Here is a 20,423-nt window from a genome sequence, read left to right as displayed (position 1 = left end):
GCATTTACTTATTAAATTTTACATACCACCCTTCTTTCTATTCTCTAATGCTTTTTTCTCTCTTCTTTTTGATTTTCTGTTGGTAAGCACCATCCAATAAAAGTATTGTATGGGTCACACAAGAGTTTTAAATTTTCTACTAGCCACAGTAAAGCAATATGAAAAGAGAAAATACATTTTAATACTATAGTTTATTTGACTCAATAAATGCAAGATATTATCATTTCAATATATAATCAAAGTAAATTATTGAAATGTAATACATTATTTTTTGTGATGTCTTGAAAATCTAGTGTGCGTTTTACACATATAGCACATCTTAATTCAGACTGGCTTTATTGCAATTGTTCAGTAACCACGTGTGTCTATTGGCTGCAATACTGAACAGCGTAGCCCCGATAATTAAAGGGAAACTGATCAAAATGGTGGCCTTGCCAAGAATAGGCAGGGCAAAGTGGTAAAGAGTAGTTACAGCTCTTGGTAAGTGTGATGGTTATTTGAGACTTTATAGTCTCTTGAATAACAGCAGAGATTTCATCTTAAGTGACAGTTCTAGCACAAGAATAGTTTGTGAAAATAATTTGACCTAAAATAGAATCCTAAAACTAACAAACTAACATTCAAGGGCAATATAAAATAAACACATGTTTGTAAATAGAAATATTTAATGCCCATAAACTGTCTCTGTAAATTATTAGAAGGTTCACTCCAACAAAATAAATAATGAAGTCCTATGGTGTATAGAAAAATGGTTAACATAATAAACAAAAAAATTCTAGTAAAAAAAGGAAATAAATTAGTAGACGCTTCTTTCACCTATCTAAACTTACTTGACTTGATGAATTAACACTTTTCATTTCCTTTACAAAACCTAATAATTGAGGTCCATAGTTCATTATATGTTCTAGAACAGTAGTTCTCAAACATTTTCATCCCAGGCTCCTGTAAAACTCTTACAAATTTTTAAGCACCCCAAAAATATTTTTTGTGGACTATATCTATTAATATTTACCATTTTGGAAATTAAAACTGACAAATTTCAAAAATATGCATTTATTATTTGAATTAAAATTAACAATAATAAACTTTATTACATGTGAATACATATAGCATATTTTTATTAAAAATAACTATATGTTCCAAAACAATCTGTAAGAAGTGTAGCATTGTTATCTGTTTAGAAATATTTTTTTTTATTTTTTATTTTAGCGTATTATGGGGGTACAAGTGTTAAGGTTACATATATTGCCCATGCCCCCTCCCTCGAGTAAGAGCTTCAAGCGTGTCCATCCCCCAAATGTTGTACATCTTACTCGTTGTGGTTGTATATACCCATCCCCTCCTCCCCCTCCCACCCTCCCGACACAATAAATGTTACTCCTATATGTCCACTTAGGTGTTGATCCATTAATACCAATTTGCTGGTGAGTACATGTGGTGCTTGTTTTACCATTCTTGAGATACTTCACTTAGTAGGATGGGTTCCAGCTCTATCTAGGAAAATACAAGAGGTGCTATATCACCACTGTTTCTTAAAGCTGAGTAGTATTCCATGGTATACATATATCACATTTTATTAATCCACTCATGAATTGATGGGCACTTGGGTTGTTTCCACATCTTTGCAATTGTGAATTGTGCTGCTACAAACATTTGAGTGCAGGTATCTTTTTCATTAAGTGACTTTTGATATTTTGGGTAGATACCCAGTAGTGGAATTGCTGGATCAAATGGTAGATCTACTTGTATCACTTTGAGATATCTCCATATTGCTTTCCACAGAGGTTGAACTAGTTTGCAGTCACACCAGCAGTGTAGGAGTGTTCCTCTCTCCGCATCCATGCCAGCATTTGTTGTTTGAGGACTTTTTGATAAAGGCCATTCTCACTGGAGTTAAGTGATATCTCATTGTGGTTTTGATTTGCATTTCCCTGATGATTAGAGATGTTGAGCATCTCTAATGCTCAACATTATGTTTTCATATGTTTGTTGGCCATTATTCTGTCTTCTTTTGAGAAGTTTCTGTTCATGTCCTTTGCCCATTTTTTGATAGGGTTGTTTGATTTTTTCTTGCTGATTTTCCTGAGTTCTAAATAGATTCTAGTTATCAGCCCTTTATCAGATGTGTAGCTTGCAAAAATTTTCTCCCATTCTGTGGGTTGTCTGTTTGCTCTCTTGACAGTTTCTTTGGCTGTGCAGAAGCTTTTTAATTTGATCAGGTCCCATTTGTTTATTTTTGTTGCTGTTGTGATTGCCTTTGGGGTCTTCTTCATAAATTCTTTGCCTAGGCCAATGTCTAGAAGAGTATTTCCAACATTTTCCTCTAGAATTCTAATAGTTTCACACCTGAGGTTCAAGTCTATTACCCAGCGTGAGTTGATTTTTGTGAGAGGTGAAAGGTGTGGGTCTTGTTTCAGTCTTCTACATGTGGCTATCCAGTTTTCCCAGTACCATTTATCGAATAAGGATTCTGTTCCCCAGTGTATATTTTTGTCTGCTTTGTCAAAGATTAGTTGGCTATATGAGGATGGGTTTATATCTGGGTTCTTTGTTCTGTTTCACTGGTCAATGTCCCTGTTCTTGTGCCAGTAAAAAGCTGTTTTAATGACTATAGCCTTGTAGTATAGTTTGAAGTCTGGTAAATTGATACCTCCTATTTTGTTTTTATTGCCTAGGATTGATTTTGCTAGACGGGGTCTTCTCTGGTTCCATAAGAGCATAAAATTATTTTTTCTATATCTGTGAAAAATGATGATGGTATTTTGATAGGTATTGCATTGACTCTGTAGGTCACTTTGGGTAGTATAGACATTTTAACAATGTTGATTTGGCCGACCCATGAGCATGGTATATTCTTCCATAGAAATATTTTTAATGTCTTGTTTAATAGAAGACAGTTGAATACTCACTCTGCCTCTGCCTTCAATCTGTTGCACTATGTTGATATGGTGGAAGTATATGAAGAAAATGTAGCCTCACACAAATATGAATGTGCAAAAAAGAAGAATATTTTAGTAGTATTTTCAGATAATTGTGTATATTGTTCTTTGATACTGCACCAAAATCAATAAGTGATAGTATTTTAAAACTTAGTTGCAATGTGGATACGAAAAATTATCAGTAAACTTTTCACACTAGTCTTCTTAGAATACATTAGTCTATCTTGCACTATTGGTGTATCTTTAGCCATGTAAAATTTGAAACATCATGCATTGTCATTAAGACAAATTTGTTCACTAGATTTGCAGATCCTACAAGTGTTGATATATTTCATTATAAAATATTTTAAAAATTACATTATTTAATATTAGCATTGATTGCACCAGAACAGTCTTTAAATGTAGGAAAGCTCACAAGCTCGTAGTGAGAGATATAAATCTCTCAAAATTCTAATTTTGCTTGAAAGTTCAGGTGTTTTCCTTAAAGCACCAGGCACACCTTGTTCATTTTCCAAAAATGACTGCCAAACACTCAAGCCTGAATAACCATAACATAATTACCTCATTTATAACAGAAATATATATGTGTTTACTCATTTATTTTCACCTACAGAGAAAGTTCGATAAACTTTTGGTAATTGCTCTTCTGGAAAGTAGAAAAACAGAATTTTTTTTCATCTCTTTTGTGCAGTTTAGTACAATTTCAATAGTTTCCATGAGAATGTATTTCTTTAATGTAAATTTAAAAATATACATAAGGAAAAAGGACTCTTCCAAAACGTGACAATTATGCCAAATCTGATAATTATGGTGCCAGACTCCACCACACACATACACATATGTACATATACGAGGAGGCAAATATAAGGAAACAATTAAGAACTAGTTTTAGAAAGGGGTAAGATTGGCAGATGGCAGATGTAGCAAGTAAATATATAGGACATCCAGTTATATTTGAATTTCTATGTGTATGTACATATATATATACACACACACGTAAAATTTTCAGTATAAGTATGTATCAAATATTACCTGGAACATACTTATACAAAAAGTATTTGTTCATTTTTTCTCTGTAATTCATATGTGCTGGACATCTTGTATGTTATCTGACAATTCTAGTAAGCGCTGTACACACAGGTGGGTAAGATAAAGTCAGTTCAAGAAAGAAAGCAGTAGTCATATATGAGGCTGAATTCTTGAAATAGGTTCAGGCTTCAATACAAGGAGAAAAGGAATCTTTCAGAGCAAAGTAGATCATTATTCTTAAATTGGATCTGAGGGCAGGAATAGGAAAACAGAACTCTAAACAAGGGAAGAGGAGCTGGCGTAGAGGGAGGTGAAAGGAGAGGAACTTCAGTACATGTGATGGATTCTAAGGATAGACCACTGGAGCAGAACTTTGAGAAGGAGGAAGGAGAAATCAATAGTTCAAAGAACTAGTCAAGAAATGCACTGGCCATGCCTTATGTCTAACCTAGACTGGCAGTTAAAACAACTCAGGAAATAATATAAGAGCCCTGGGACAAGAATCTAGGTAGACCAACAATTGGCCTACTAACATTCACCATTCACCATTCTGGTGAGCAGATAGGTACTGAGTTGTCTTAAGTATTAAAAATAACACTTGTTAAAATAAAAACATTTACAGAGAATTTCGTAAATTTTAACAGAGTAGTGCTCTATTTGTCTGGCATTTTTGGGAATAGGTACTCCCAAATATTTCATGAATTTTCCATGTAAATGAAATTATCACTGCAAGGACCCCAAATTTCCAATATTAGATTTTTCTTTCTCCTGAAATCCTCCATATATTTAACTGAGATCCTTCAAACAAAATGTATTAACATAACTCATCCTTTTTTTTTTAATAACTGAGTCACCAGATACAGCTGAGTCAATACAGCTTTGAAGAAGTACATATAATGCAAGCCCTTCATTTCACAGAAGAATCAGATTGTATTTAAAACAATATGCTGCAAAGTAGTAATTTGTTGTGCTCATCATTTAATATGTGCTTGGCCAATGTTCACAAGGGGAAAAAAAGAGGAAGAGAGAGGAAGAGAAAGTATAATAATGCTATTAGAATTTTTTCTGTTTAATCTACTTGTCAATTCTTTGATGTAGAATTAATATCCCAATTCTAAAGAGAAAAATATCAAGTTTCAGATAGTTTTATTTTAATTGGCCTGCCTAAGGTCATAAAGGTAGTTAATCTGTCTCCAAAGCCTAGGACATTTCCATCACATCCCTCTGCTTCCTCAATACAGTGATCCACACATAGACATTGTGGCATCAATTAGACCACCCGGAAGCGTATTATCTTCTGCTGTGAGCTTTCACATGGCTGGTTAAAACTAACTTTGAATATGTAAAGTGTTCTATATTATAGTTTATTATGACCATTCTTAATGTATCTATTTTTTAACTTAATGCATTTGAAAGTAACTTCAATATTTGGTTATATATATATAGATACATGTTTTCCCCTGAACTTATTCATTTACACACACACCTGTGTGTGCATATGTGTGTATATATATATATACATATGTATGTATATATGTGTGTGTGTATATGTGTGTGTGTATATATATATATATATATATATATATATATATGGAGAGAGAGAGAGAGAGTTTACTTTTACTTAAATAAGTTCCAAAAATAAAAAAAAATGAAGTCAAAGAGGAAAATGCACAGTTTGGGGGTATTACGGGAGGATATGATTGTGTTCATGTTTTCTCCTTCAGTGACCACTGTTTGGGGAGCCACAAAATGTTTCAGAAAGATAAATCTGTTATTCAACTTCATCTTCAGAAAAATAGAGAAGATCTAGCAAAGTTATCTCGAAAGGTAAGACTTTCTTAGCAGTGTTTTCAATTAACAAACTGATAATCTTAAAGATGATATTCCTATCTTTTTTTTTTGACTGTTGCCAAGTTAGAATTATATAGCCTAACAAATACATGTTTATTTGAGTATATCTATTGAAACATGAAATATTTCATCTAAATGCCTGTTAACAATTTGGACAAAGCAATTAACATAAATACATTACTGCAACCTTAGTGTTATGCACGGAATTTTTGTGTCCTCCCTAAAACTCATAAATTGAAGACCCAAGTAATAGTATTAGGAAATGAGGTTTTGGGGAGGCAATTAGGGTTAGAAGAGGTCATGAAGGTAATGTCCTCATGATGAGATTAGAGCCATTATGAAAAGAGATGGGAGAGCTTGTGTGCATGCTCGCTCTCTCTCTCTCTCTTTCTCTCTCTCTCTCCCTTTCTCTCTGTCATTTTTCTTTCTCTTTCTTTTTCTTCCCACCATGTGAAGATACAGGAATAAGGCAACTGTCTGCACATTGGGAAGAGAACTCTCACTCTGGATTTTAACTTTCCAGCCTCTAGATCTATGAGAAATAAACGTCTGTTGTTTAAGCCACCCTGTCTACAGTATTTTGTTATAGCAGCCCAGGCCAACACACCCAGTATAACAAATCAATTGGTCTCTTTGAAAAATCATTTAGAGACACTTATAATAATGTCATCATATGTATACTATCTATGTATACACTTAGAAGTAAATGGAATGGAAAATGTGAAAGAGAAAGCATTGAAGACAGAAAAATAACAGAATTCTTGTTCTATTTGGGAACTGTTTGTGTCAACCCAGTTTAAATCAGGACAGATTAATATTCATAAATATATATAATACATCCACCTAGAAAGGGATTACTGTGCTTTAATGACACAGTTTCATACTGTTACATGCAAATCTTATTCCCTGTGTGATGTCTTGAGTTACTTCTAACTCAAATTGCACAGTATGGAGTGAATGTTGATATTTTGGCAGTTTTTATCTGTGGACTCTCCTAATTATTTGCTTTAGGTAAAAATCCCCTCACCCTGTCATGTTATCAGATAACACATTTACAGTGCATAATTCTTTCTTTTTTTTTTCTCATATGAAATGTTTCATCATAAAAAATATCAGGCGGTATATTAGGTTGCAGTATATTTATGTGGAATATAACATAATGAGGCCAAAAGAGAGTTGTTTAGAAATATCTTTTGGATCTGGTTACCAATTCAGCTGCTGTTGACAACTCTAGGGCTATACATCTGAAATCTCCACAAAGAAACACGATGAAGTACAACTGACACCTTCAATATTAATAAACTTAAGAGTCTTCAAATTGCCCTCAATGTTGAGGAAAGCTGAAATCATCCCATTTTATTGCAACATGGGTGAAGAAAAGAAAATATAGGATTCTAATTTGTATGTTGCTAAAACAATAGCCTATTGGTAGTAATTCACAAATCACTAACATTTCAGACTCATGTAAATTAAGGTTTATTTTAAAATCCATATAACTCCATTATTCTGATATAATATGTATTGAGCATACATTTTATGTCTGGGATTTTAACATATCTATCACATTTAATCTCTGTAATAATTCCATGAGGCAAACACTGTGAAAATCAAGGAAATTGAATCACAGAGAGGGTTCATGACATTCCAAAAATTATAATCATGAAACTGTGAGCAGAGGAGCAGACATTTGAGCCTAATCAGTGAGACTTCAGAGCCCATACATTGCTACCAAGTTACATGGGACATATGCTTAGAATTTATACGCTATTCTCAAAGATTTGGGATATGAATTTCAGGGTAATTGGCCAAAAATCTAGTCTCTCTATCTATAGCAAGATAGATAGATAAATAGATAATTTGTTTTGTTTCGTTTTTCACAGCTATATCTATGTAGCCCCAAATCTGGGGCATGATAGGTGTTTAATAAGCACTAACCATATTATGCATGCATTAGGTGCCAGGCACTGTACTCAGTACTTTAAATGCATTAATTTATAGTAACCCAAGAGCAAAAAAGTGATAAACACAATTATTTTCCTATCTTATATAAATAAAAATACTGAAAAGTTTAAAGAGTAAATCAATGGTCCAAAATCTCACAACTAGTAAAAAAGGACAATGGGACTTGAGCAAAACCAATCTGGGCGTAGAGCTCACTCTATTATAATGTCAGCCAATGCAGTGTCTTTGTTATCACCCCTGCCATCCTGTCCAGGGACAAGCACATAGTCATCACTGGGTGTACAGTGTGTGTTTCTCACCAGAAATGCCTGTTACTCAATATGTCATTTGGATCATAGCGGGAATTAAGTTTCATGCTTCTTTTTTATATTTAATGGCTCAACTCACAAAGTTTTACTTTCTATAATAAATATCATCAACCCTAGGCTAATTCAACAATTCGTAGGCAAAGAGTATAAATGACTTTTCTTATCCACAATTTTTCCTAACACTGACACTGTTATTAAAAATTGGTAATACACCTGATGGCAAAGGTTTTTGTATATCCTCCATTCATTCAGTAAGTACTTACCAGGGACTAGGCCCTATGCTAATGCATAGTAAAGGGTAGTGAACAAAAGCAATAAGGTCTCAGCCTTTAAAGAGCTCAGCGTCCAAGGGATTCAACTGGCATTGACTCCCAATTACAGAGCAATTTTAACTTCCACGTAAAACAGGAGAAAGGCTTTCCATAGCTCCATCTCTCCAAGTCTTAGCTCATATCTCCATCGCTCCAAATTTTGGCTCTTTTGGTATTTGTTTTAGCATTACATTCCAAAGGAGAAGACACTGTATTTTGTTAAAATTTTAAGAGTTTACTTCCAGGAGCTGGGCTAAGTACTTTGTACATTATATATAATTTAATAATAATTGATTAATTTAACAAGTATTTATTGAACACTTTTTACATGCCATGTATAGTACTTGCCTTTTCTAGAATGTAGAGTTCACATCTTAGTAGAGAGACAGACAATAAACAAACATACATAATAAACTACAATAGAGATATGTCCACTGGAAGAAAATATAGCTATGCTTTGTGAGTTGAGAGTAGAAGCACCTAATGCAGATGAATATGAGAGGCTAATGGTGGTGTTTATTTTTATGCCTGAATCCTAGAGCATATGTGCCTAGCAGTGACCATAAGAAATGAAGAGTAATAAATGTACTAATTTGGTATCTTATTTAAAAGCACACATTATGGTTTCATATCGATCAAACCAAATGTTTGCTCATTGGAAAACCATAAAATTCTCTGCACCTTAATTTCTTCATTCAAAAAAACGTGAAGAATTATATTGCTACATAATGTGGCTATTATGAGAACTCAATTGAGAAATATAAATGAGGAGTTTAAGCCAGTGCCTGCACCTAGTAAGACTACATAAATATTAGTTACTGAATCATAAAATTGGGATGGTAGACTGTGTGCTATTTCAGTCCTTTACGATTAAAAACTTTAAAATATTATTAACATTAGTTTTTCTTTAAATATTTTAAAACCTTACTCATGATGTTGAAAATATTGGGAGATATGGACAATTGTGTGTTATGTCAATGTAGGGTATATATTGCAATATCATGATTTTTATTGATATATCAACAACTTTGATATATCGCATTTTTTTGTTGTAAACTTTCAATACCCACAGAACAAGATAAATTATACTCTCAACTGCAAATTGTATATGTAACAAGAAAATTAAAATAAAAAAGATAATTGCCTTGGTTTTAAAGTAAGTTTTGTAAAATTTTCTTTCTGGGATATATGTGATGTACTGATAATTTAGAATAAATGAGACAGTTTATTAATTTGTGACTTATTTTCATTGTTTGAATTGCTATATTTAAAATAATTGGCCCTTGATTTGCTTTTTAAAATTTTATATACATCATAAAGAGATAGTGAATGTTCTTACGCTTTTAATTTTTCAAGTAGTGTCAAAATTCTCTGTGATTTTCAGAATTTCAGCCGTAAGCCAAACATTTATGAAAAATTATATTTTCTTTCTAGTAAAACATTATAAAATTATCTTGATAGTATTCTTTTTTCACATAATACGAGGAATATAGTGTTTATTATCATTCTATTAAATTTGTTACAACATTATCTTTCAGTAGATATTTTAGAGTTTTCTAATTGTAAAAAGCATTGCAAACCTAGTTCATCTTAGATATCTTCTCTATTTCAAACTTGATAATATTATACCGAAATAAGAAATTAATTCTTGTTCCAAGAGAACAAGATGGTTGTTCTAAAAAAAAAAAGCAGGTTGACTGTCTTTAGAAATAGGCCTAGATTTCAAAATTTTAAAGTTTCCACCTTGATTAGCTATGAATGACTGAATTTTTTAAAATGTTTTTTTCTCATTTTATCTCTCTCTATTTGATCAAAAGTATTGCCAACATTGTAGACATTAATCATAAGTCAAGACTTTTTCTAACTCAAGGCTACATTCACAGAACATTTACAGCAATAGATTTTTGCATGAGAAAAAAAAAGATTTTAACTTTTTCTTTAAAACTAAAGGATGGCCTTCAGCTTTAGAGAAAAGTAAATTTATGATATATTTCATGGAAAACTGAAATTTTCCTCTGGTCTTTTTTAGGTTTATTTTTTAAGTTATGTTCATAATTTTAACAAAATAAATATTTCTAACACATGTACATTAAACTTTTTTCCTCCAGCCTTTTGAGATATTTTAAATTAAAACATTTTCCAATAAGTGACAATATGACGAAAAATAAATTTTCTCTCCAAAAGTATCTCTGGAAATCACGTAAAGTATTTTTTAAAAAACGAAAATGATAATGCTATGCAGAAAGAGGCAAATACATTATTTATATGCTCACTCTGGTTTTAACTTCTGAAAGAAGGCAGGCATGTGGCAAATATTACAGTGCAAATCTTACTACCTTGTTGTTGACTGCTTTCACTTTCTATTATTTTCCCTTTTCTTTTACCATCCTTTCCATGCCCAAAGTTTAGTTATAGAAAAAACTGTCTTACAATTATCACATGTTCCATTTTAGCAGTCACAGTGACTATAAATGTAAATTCCTGGAGAGTAAGCTTTACGTCTTCAAGCTCCTCGGCATTTGTACAAAATGTTTCTTTTCACAGGATGCACTTAGAATACTGTTTTATAAGATGACTTTATTCTTTCCATGTAACTTAGCTTTCTTCTTCCTCTTCACAAAACAAAGCAATATAAAAATTAATTTACCTTTGACCTTAAACCATATAAAGCTTTTCCTTCTGATGTTTTTTTGTCAGAAACTCTAATAGTCAGTTTTAAAAATAGATTGTGTGTGTACTGACTCAAGATTATGACAGGGAAAAACCCCCACCCTGGGTCCCCATGGCTGAACTCAATGCTGATTGGCTATGTAAAGCTTTTTGCTGATTGGATGCTTTTGAATTCCACCGCTGATTGGATATGTAAAGCTTATTGCTGATTGGATGCTTTTGATGCTTTTGAATCCCACTACTGATTGGATAACTCCTCATGTTCATAGTTGATTGGTTGTGTGTAACCCCAAGAAGTGTATAAAACTGGAGAACAAGGAAGCGGTGCTCAGAATTTGGTGGCCTGCCCCTCTGAGCCTGCCGGTGAAATAAAGGCTGATTCTCTGACCCTCTGTGTGCCACTGGGTTCTTTCCCCAGTCAGTCGCTGTAACACTTGCTGGAACAATTACATACACTACAGACATTAAGAGACTGACTCAGCTCTCAGACTGAACACCAGGGTGTGGTAAAATAGTGTGATTATGATGGAGTACATTGCATTCTCCTCTGCACTTGCAAAGGGTTTTCATGAATCCTTGTTGCAAAAGAGCTAGTCAAGGAGTTAAGGTATGAGTGTGTGTGTGTGTGTGTGTGTGTGTGTGTATGTGTGTGTGGATGTATATGGGCCACAGGGCTGAAATTTTAAGCTAAGTAATTTCTGCCTATATGGGGAGAAAACAAAACGCCAACTGATAACTCCTGGAGTTCATACCTATTAGTAGTTGTCACTCATTAGCATAATTTAGTGTTCATGAAATGGAAAGCTCTCTAACAGTGACATTTTGGCAGTAAGAAGTGGTGAAGCTGAAAAAATAGAGGAGTTCATTATAAGTCTGCAAGCCCATCTGGCAAAATGTCAAGTCTTACACCACCATGGCATGCATGGCCTAAATGTGACAAAACCAAAATGTGCTTGTGTGGGGGAGAAACCAGTGCCTGAAAATTTGCCTTCTTAATTACTAGCAGTAATTAACATCTGATGTTGGTGGTGCTAGAATGTTTTTCAACATGGCTATAGGTTATCTATCCTCAACCCAAGCTCAGTTTTCTGCTTTATTATTGAAAAGGCTTATACACTTAAGGAGAGTCTTGTAAGGTCTTTAAGACAAAGTATAACAATGATGAATGAGGGTTATCAAAGTAGGTGAATACAATGACAGCAGGAAGTAACAGACCTATTTTTATCTGGTAGTCATTTCTATTCACTCTATAAATATTAATATATTCTACTGTCTACAGCATGAAGATGACCACAGTCAGTTTTATCTGAACCAACTTCTAGAATTTATGCATATTTGGAAAGTATCCAGGTAAGACATTTTATTTCTGTTCCAAGACTGCATTCTGACTGAGTTCTCCAAATGCCAAATCACAATATTTTTCAGTTGATTGTAAAAACTGTCCTTTCACTAGTACTGTGGAAGCGATTGTATTTTTAATAGATATCTCCCTTTGGCAAATTCTGTTAATAATTATCTATTCTTCGCAGTTATTCAGATATATTTGAAGAGCTGCTAACACCTTCCAGAACATTCTACATACATTTTAAAATATCTCTGCTGCTGGTTATTAATTTTCAAGGACTTTTTTTTTTTTCTCATTCGTTTTGTGAATTTGGGTGTGCATGTGTCACTAAGCTCTTTGTAAAGCTGGATTTCCATACTTTGAAAGACACCATCGCCTGCTTTAAATTTCTTTCTGCAACTCCCTGAAATTAATTGGCATATCATACACAGAGGAGTGTGAAGTAAAATTGGAAAACTCAAGTGACAGCAGATGAACATATCCTAATTGATCCTCGTATCTAAATGTCTGTGTGTGTTATTTGGAAGAATAGACCTACCAAGAAGCTAAACTGGAGAAGATATCAGTGCTACAGTTTGCATGTTCCTGGAATTAAAGTTGTTCTAGGCTGAACCAGCAAAAAATGTGGTGTGGGATGTATATATCATAACTCTCTAAAGCAAATCCTGGTTTTAAAAATATGAGTTTAAATTGTTTTTAGTGACTATTAATCATAATTACTTTTTGGAGTTATTATACACTTTGCATGTATTTCATTTAATTCTCCCTTAAACCCTAGTACATATTACATATTATTCTACCTCAGAATCAAAAAAACTTAGGTTCTTGGAGGGTAAATATTAATAACTTGCAACTAAGGCCACTCAGGTCATTAGTGGAAGGACTAAAATGAGGTCTGACTGAAATTTGCAAAGGCTGTGTTCTTTCATTAAACTATTCTGTTTTTCCATATGCAGCTCTCCCCTCTGCCCCAAAAGGTCTAACTTCATGCCATAAAATCACAGAATGGCTAGGATTAGAAAGGACTTTGGACATAATCTTATCCACATTTTCATTTTAGAGCTAACTACATGGCTCAGGTATAGGTTCCTGGTGCATAGCAAGTTATGCAAAAATTTCCTTTCACCAAAATAAGTCTATCTAGAAACAAACAACAACAACAAAAAAAACAGAGAGAGTGACATACACACACACACACACACACACATTCATCATATATGACAACTTCTTTAAAAAGTAGGAAATCCTTGAGAGAGAGAGGACTGTTTTGAACTGGCTTGGTGGAGGGTTGTTGGGCCTTGTAAGTGACTGGGTCCCTGGGGCACTAATGGCATGCTGAGACTGTGGGGACAGGGTGAGGGCAAGGGAGTTCCCATTCTGCTCTTGTCTTACCCATCATTGCTGCCCCCTTGCAGAAGTCTGGTGGTCTTGACCACTGTGCAGGTGCAGGTGTCCAGAGGGTTAAATCAGGGCCAAGCGAAATTGCTGTTGCAGTGAGGAGTAGAGGAAATGTGTCATGGACGTTTCCAGACGTGTCTATTCTGTCTGGCATCAGACTTTCCCTCCTCCACCCCTTCCCTCCAACTCCGGAGCAGTGGACTACAGTCTGGGGAATGCCATCATCTCCCAGCGCTGTTTCCCCTGTGGTAAGGAAACTAAAACACAGAAGTTCAAAACTTTGGCCATCATTACACAGATATTTAATGATACAGCCCGTGACTAAAACCAAGTTTCACGCTCAATCAGTGCTTATTCCACTTACATTATATTCCAACACCCCCTGTCGGATGTTTCTCAAACGTTATCTCACACAGGTCCATTCTCAGCCTCATCAAGGCCACTGCAGGACCTCACTTTCTGTGACACAGTGCTGCTTTGCCTGCCCTCCTGAGATCATTTTGTGGCGTCATCAAAAGATCAGGGACTGGATGTCAGGAGCTTTTATTTGTCTTCCTCTTTTATGATTCAACTAACACTTAGAAGTTAAGCAAATCACTTATCTTCCCTAATTCCTAGTAGTTTTTTCTATAAAATAGATACCATATCCAATAACAAAGTGTTGAAGTAGGCGCCTTCTGGAGGGTCTTATTAGTTTTAGGTGTTATATAAAAACAATCCCACTGCCCAAATCTTTAGCTACTCCTTTCCTTCCCCTCCATGGACTTTTACCTATTCTATGCATTTTGTCTTTGAACTGACAGATGGACTGCAACTAAAGTGCTAATGTAATAAAAAATGAGAGTACAGCTATTGTAAAGTATAATGGTGTGCTTTAATGCTGTGTTTTTGTGTTGTGTGACTCATGATTCAATTCAATTCAGCAGTTTTCAGAACAAATAAGAAGGTAAAGTCAATAATGTTTGGAAAAATAGTTTTAAATAGTGAAGCTCAGAAGAATCCCTGCTCAAACCACATATATTCCACCTAAGCATAGATAAAGCTGGAACAATAAAAGAAGCTTAGGAAAGAAAAATGCAGAGATTTGGTGTCAGAGACAACCCTATCTATTATAAATATGTGCCATTAATTCCAAATGCAATTCTCTATGAGATTTTATATACTTAACATTTCTTGATGTTAATATATGCCATTTTCTGCCTATGAATCCCTTTACCACTTACATTTTGAATTATGGGTAGTTTGATGTATTGATCAGCCTTTGAAAGGTTTAGTTAATTTGTCATGATTTCTTGGGAGTTCTAAGATTTTCAAGTATGTTTTTAGCCTATCAAATCATACAAACTTTATAAGACACCTATATGAAAATTTTTTTTAAATTATGCCATCAGTAATCCTTTTTACACCATGCTTGTTACAGAATCATGGACAAAACAGAAGCCTTGAGAAATATTTGTCCTAAAGATAATAAGATAAGTTTTCCTACCCAATTTTAAACAGGGTTTTTGTTTTATCTTTCCAGACAATGCCTCTTAACACTAATCAAAAAATATGACTTCCACCTGAAATGCCCATTGAACACCCAGGTATTGACTTTTGTTACTTTATCCATCAATTCTGTAAGTGTTTATTATGAATCTACTATTTTCTAAAACTTTGCAAGTTTCTGAAGATAACAATAATGTATAAAGTAGATGGTCTACACTCGACAGCCTTTCATTTTTGACATGGAAAAACAGACAAGCAAAAAGATGTATGCAGTAACATGTTATAGCTGCTGTGAAAGACCTGTGTGTATACTGGACACATTAAAAAAGGATGATCAGTTTTACTCATTCGAGCTGAATGTTGAAAAATGAGTATCGTATGTGCTTTCCAGCCAGAGAAGGGGCATCGTGAAAAAAGCTGGGTCGTAGGGATAATTTTCAGCAAAGAATAGCATGACCAAAAGCAAAAAATCAAGAAACAGCCTGGTATGATTAAGAAACTATATGGAATTTGGAAACTGTTTGGAATAATGGCAACAATTAGCATTCAAGGTGAGAGTCTGAAAAGAGACCAGATGAAAGCAGCAGACAGGTGTCAAGTTATGTAGAATCACATGGACCTCCGATGGCTAATTTAATGATTTTCTAATTTATCAGCTGATGACATGGAGCCATTAGGCAGAGTAGTGGAATGACTGATGGATAATTAGAGGAATATTTTCATTAGCCTAAAGAGATGATGATGGCATGGACTAGTGCTCTACTATAGGCATGGATATGAGGGGACAGATTCATAACAGGTGAAAATGTGCAATTTACATGATTTGGTGACAGACTGTGAGCAACAAAGGAAAGGGGCACCTAGAATAACTCTAGATTCCTTGCTGGAGTGACTACGTGAAGACATCAATTCACTAAAATAGTAAAAAGAGGAGAAGGTACCTTGGCAGGGAAAATGATGGATTCAGTGCAAGGCCACTGAAATTTGGCCACATGTTAAGCATTGAAGTTGTGATCTGCATTAGGCTGATCATTTCTTACAACTTCTTCCAGGGCAGGGTTAGTCTTTCACAGATAAAACATCATATTATTACAGGAAATTGTATGAATAAGAGAATATTTCTAAAGTAAGTATTTCTTTTTCTGTTAAATAATTAACTCCTGATACATATAAAAGGTTATATATTTCGGATAACTATTCCTAATATTAATGAACATTAAAGGGAACTGAAAATAATAAATTATATTTATGATGTAGATACTGAACTTACATGTGAATTCTACACAAATATCTAAAGAAATGGAGATGAAAACTACATGACTCTTATTCCTTCCCAAAGCATAATCCTCTCACTCTAATTCCAATTTTCGTTCTTGAACCTGGCCTGAGTCTGGAAGTTTAAGATGTGAAATGTGAAAAGAATCAACACTGGATTGTTTTAAGTCTCATAAAAGTGTCATTCTTTCTAGCGTAGAATTAGAAATTTATCAGGTACTCAGAGCACATTAAGACTTCATTCCTAGATCATTTATGTCTCTTTACTGTCCTCATTTTTGAGGTTATGGTAACCTACTCATGAGTAAATTTTGGTTATCTAAATGTCTCAGCACTGTTCATGTATCATAGACATCTTTTTTTCACCCACACAAATTGTTGAGAATTTATAACAGTTCTTAATTTCCAAATTCAGAAGTTTTATCATATTACTCATATATGAAGCCTCCAATATTTCTACTTTGAAAGAAACCATTGACTATTATAAATTTTTCTAATATGACTTAAAAGTTGGCAAAACACCAAAGAAATACTGTCTTTGTCACTGGCAAATAGCAATCATCATTCACAATGAAATTATTTTATCACAGTGTCTGTGATTTTCCAGATGAATTCAGTCCAAAACAATGAGCTCTTTAAATGAGTTTTCCTAGGAAGAATCAATGGTAAATACCTGAGAAATGAGAACAGAATATATATTATCAATTCACAATTTTGCACTTTCTATTTATTTGACAAGTATATTAAGTAGCATTTCATCAATGTCCAAAACAGTATCAATTTGAAAAATAATGTTTTTATCGTATCTCCCAAACTTGGATTATTACAGATGATTTGAAAAAATAATAAGCATGCAACTAAATAAATATGACATTAATATTGTGGTTTATGTGAATATTAATATTTTAAATTATTAAATATTTTATTTCACCAGAATTATTATTTCAACATATTTTAGGTTCTGCTCATTTCAGATTGGACATTCTAGGATGTTAAATGGCTAGTTTTGTAGGTAATTTACACAGAGCTTTTTCATTGGACGTTTTGTTCTCTCTTCTATTCCATTAATACCTTGAAGTGTAGGAAAAATTTCTAAATTCATTCTGCATTCTGAAATTAAGAATAGAAGAAAAAGAAAAATATTTTCCTCATAGGTATTGCTGAATGCTTACTTCGTGCAAATTCCTGAATTATTTCCTCATTGGAATCAAAGTAAATGAAAACCCAAACCATATTCTGAGATTGCTGATGATCTGGACAGCATATTCACTTAAATAATGTACACAGTGCTATGTATATGGAGCAAATCAGTATAAAAACAAATCTTAGCCTAGATAAAAAAATTAACTTCTGATTCAAAATTTTTCTTTCCTACTAGCCTCTAATACATTGTCTCCAAAATTCTTATTAAAATTCCAGTTAGAATATTCGAGAAAGTTAGCAATCCCTATCTCTAATGACAAAACTTACACCAGGACCTAGTAGCTACTGAACTAATTATGAACTAGATGGGGTAGGAGTGAGGAAAATCAATTAATGCTTTAAAATGTGGTTTAGCTTCATGAAACATCTGCTTGGTATGAAAATAGCTGAGAAGTTCTACATCTTTCTACCATATAGCCCATAACTCAGATGCTATCCCAAGGAGATAAAACCAGGAGAATATGACATCTCTATTATTCAGGTTTAAGTAATTCAGTAAGGAAAGGAAAATAATACTTATCTCACACTTGCTTAAGTCTAAAATACAACTTTAGTCACTTAGACTAGAAAAAGGTATATATAAGTAGAAAGAAAGAGGGTACAGAGGGATTTTATAGTATATATTTAGCTTTTAAAGAGTGAAGCTCTCTTAGTAGCAAGCAAATCTATTGGTGGGTTTTTTTAGAAGTTCCAATTTCAATTGTAATTTAAGCATAGTGGCAGCTTAGGAAAAAATCAGGAGCAGAGATTCTAAAGTCACATAGATAGATATGCCAACCCCCGGCCACTATGAAAGTGTTTTCTTCAGCTTTCCTAGATTTCATATTATTCATCACTGCAGTGAAGGTAATAAATATAATACAATGATATTTTAATAATTCATGAAACAATAGATATAATGTGCTTAATATAACATAATGTCTGGAAAATAACAATTGTTCAAGAAAAGATAAGTGCAGGTGTTACTTTATTGCTATTACTACTACTGTTTTTATCAGTATCATTCAAATAAAAGATTGTATAGGATCCGAAAGAAAAATGTCACAAAATTGAATTGCAGTCACAACAAAATATTAAAAAAAAGGTGGAAAAGGAGAAAAAATACATAAGAAGAAAATAGGACAAAATGAATAGGTCACAAGGACCAGTTGAAAAGGCGCAAAGGAGAAGTCATGGAAATAAAGGAGATAAGATCAGGTCACGGGAAAATGAAGCACAATTCCAGAATTGAAACCTGCCTTAGCAGAAATAAAGGGCAGATTGAAACTATTAAAAGTCAAACCTATTATGTTTGGAATATTCCAAGATTTGAAAAATTATAAAAATGTAAAGTAAAAGTAGATTGTCAAAATGGAAGATAATCACTAGTTAATATAATTTAGGTTCCTAGTGAAATAGAAAGAACTGGAGGGTTTGTGCAAAGGAATAACATGATCTGACATTCTATTTTCAATTTGTGTAGTGAATTACATGAATAAAATACATGAATAACATTATATATATATATATATATATAAATTCAAACATAACAACAGAGCAGGCACTCATTAAACAATAAGTTAAGAAACAAAATATTGCTATTGTAATAATAGGTCTGTTCATGGGCAACTTCATATGTTCTCTCTTCTATATAAGGTGAAAAATATTTTGTAGCTTTTCTTTATTATTTCATCACCAAAGTTTGTATCTTTTAGCAATGCAAGATTTGGATTTCCTTTCTAAAATCTACATAAATGAAATCAAACTATATGTACTTTTTAAACCCTGTGTCTTTCACTCAATATTGTTTGTGGGATTTATCCACTGTATTCCATGTGGTTGTGATTAGTCCCTTCTCATTGCTGTATAGTATCCGTTAGAATGGACCTCAATTTATGTATCTTTTGTACTGCTGGGGTACATTCAAAGTAACAGTAAGGGTTTTTCTAGTGCATATACCTAGGATCATAGATTTACAAAATAATACCAAACACTTTTCTAATAAGGTTGTTCACATTTCACATATATATGAAAGTTCCCATTGTTCCATCTTTCTATAAACATGTAGTATAGTCCAACTTTTAAAATGTTTGCCAACATGAGGTATGTATAATGATATTTTGGTTTAATTTTGATTTTCCTGACTATTAATAAATTCATGATTCTTTACTTTTTTCAAAATGTAACATTCAACTGTCCTCTTTTACAATTTACATGTTCAAACTTTTGTTCATTTTTCCACATTTCTTTATCTTTTTCAAATAGATTCATGGGAGTCTATGTATTTACTCTTTCTTTTATTATGTGTGTTGTAAATCTCTTCTGCCAATTGGTGGCCTATCTTTTCAACTTCACTATGATGCCTTACTTATTAAATAAATTTTCTCTAAGTTTAATTTATATAAAATAAAATGAACCCATGTTAAGTAAATAGATTTGGCCATTTTTTAAATTGAACTATATGTCTTCTTATTATTGAATTATAAAAGTTCTTATGCATTCTAGAAGAAACTTCATTATGAGTTACATGATATATATATTGAAAATAATTTTTCCCAATCTGTAGTTTATTGTTGTTTATTTTATTTAACTATGTGCTATTCAAAGAGAGGAAATTTTTAATTTTTTAACTTTATAACTTATAATTTATTATCTTATTTAATAA

The 20,423-nt window shown here is 33.1% G+C and overlaps 1 protein-coding gene across 2 annotated transcripts in view; it reads left to right on the top strand.

Annotated features, from left to right (window-relative positions):
- The window catches only part of PIK3C2G (phosphatidylinositol-4-phosphate 3-kinase catalytic subunit type 2 gamma), a 388,390-nt gene that overhangs the window by 82,225 nt on the left and 285,742 nt on the right, over nt 1-20,423 (top strand). For both annotated transcript variants that reach the window (XM_076007629.1, XM_076007630.1), the window contains 3 exons: nt 5,693-5,795; nt 12,350-12,420; nt 15,336-15,399. In XM_076007629.1, the coding sequence (XP_075863744.1) occupies nt 5,693-5,795; nt 12,350-12,420; nt 15,336-15,399 (238 nt within the window). The remainder of the gene's footprint in view (nt 1-5,692; nt 5,796-12,349; nt 12,421-15,335; nt 15,400-20,423) is intronic.

Source organism: Microcebus murinus, chromosome 10, assembly GCF_040939455.1.
Source record: "Microcebus murinus isolate Inina chromosome 10, M.murinus_Inina_mat1.0, whole genome shotgun sequence".
In the NCBI taxonomy this organism is placed as follows: domain Eukaryota; kingdom Metazoa; phylum Chordata; class Mammalia; order Primates; family Cheirogaleidae; genus Microcebus; species Microcebus murinus.
This window is presented reverse-complemented; position numbering and strand designations above follow the sequence as displayed.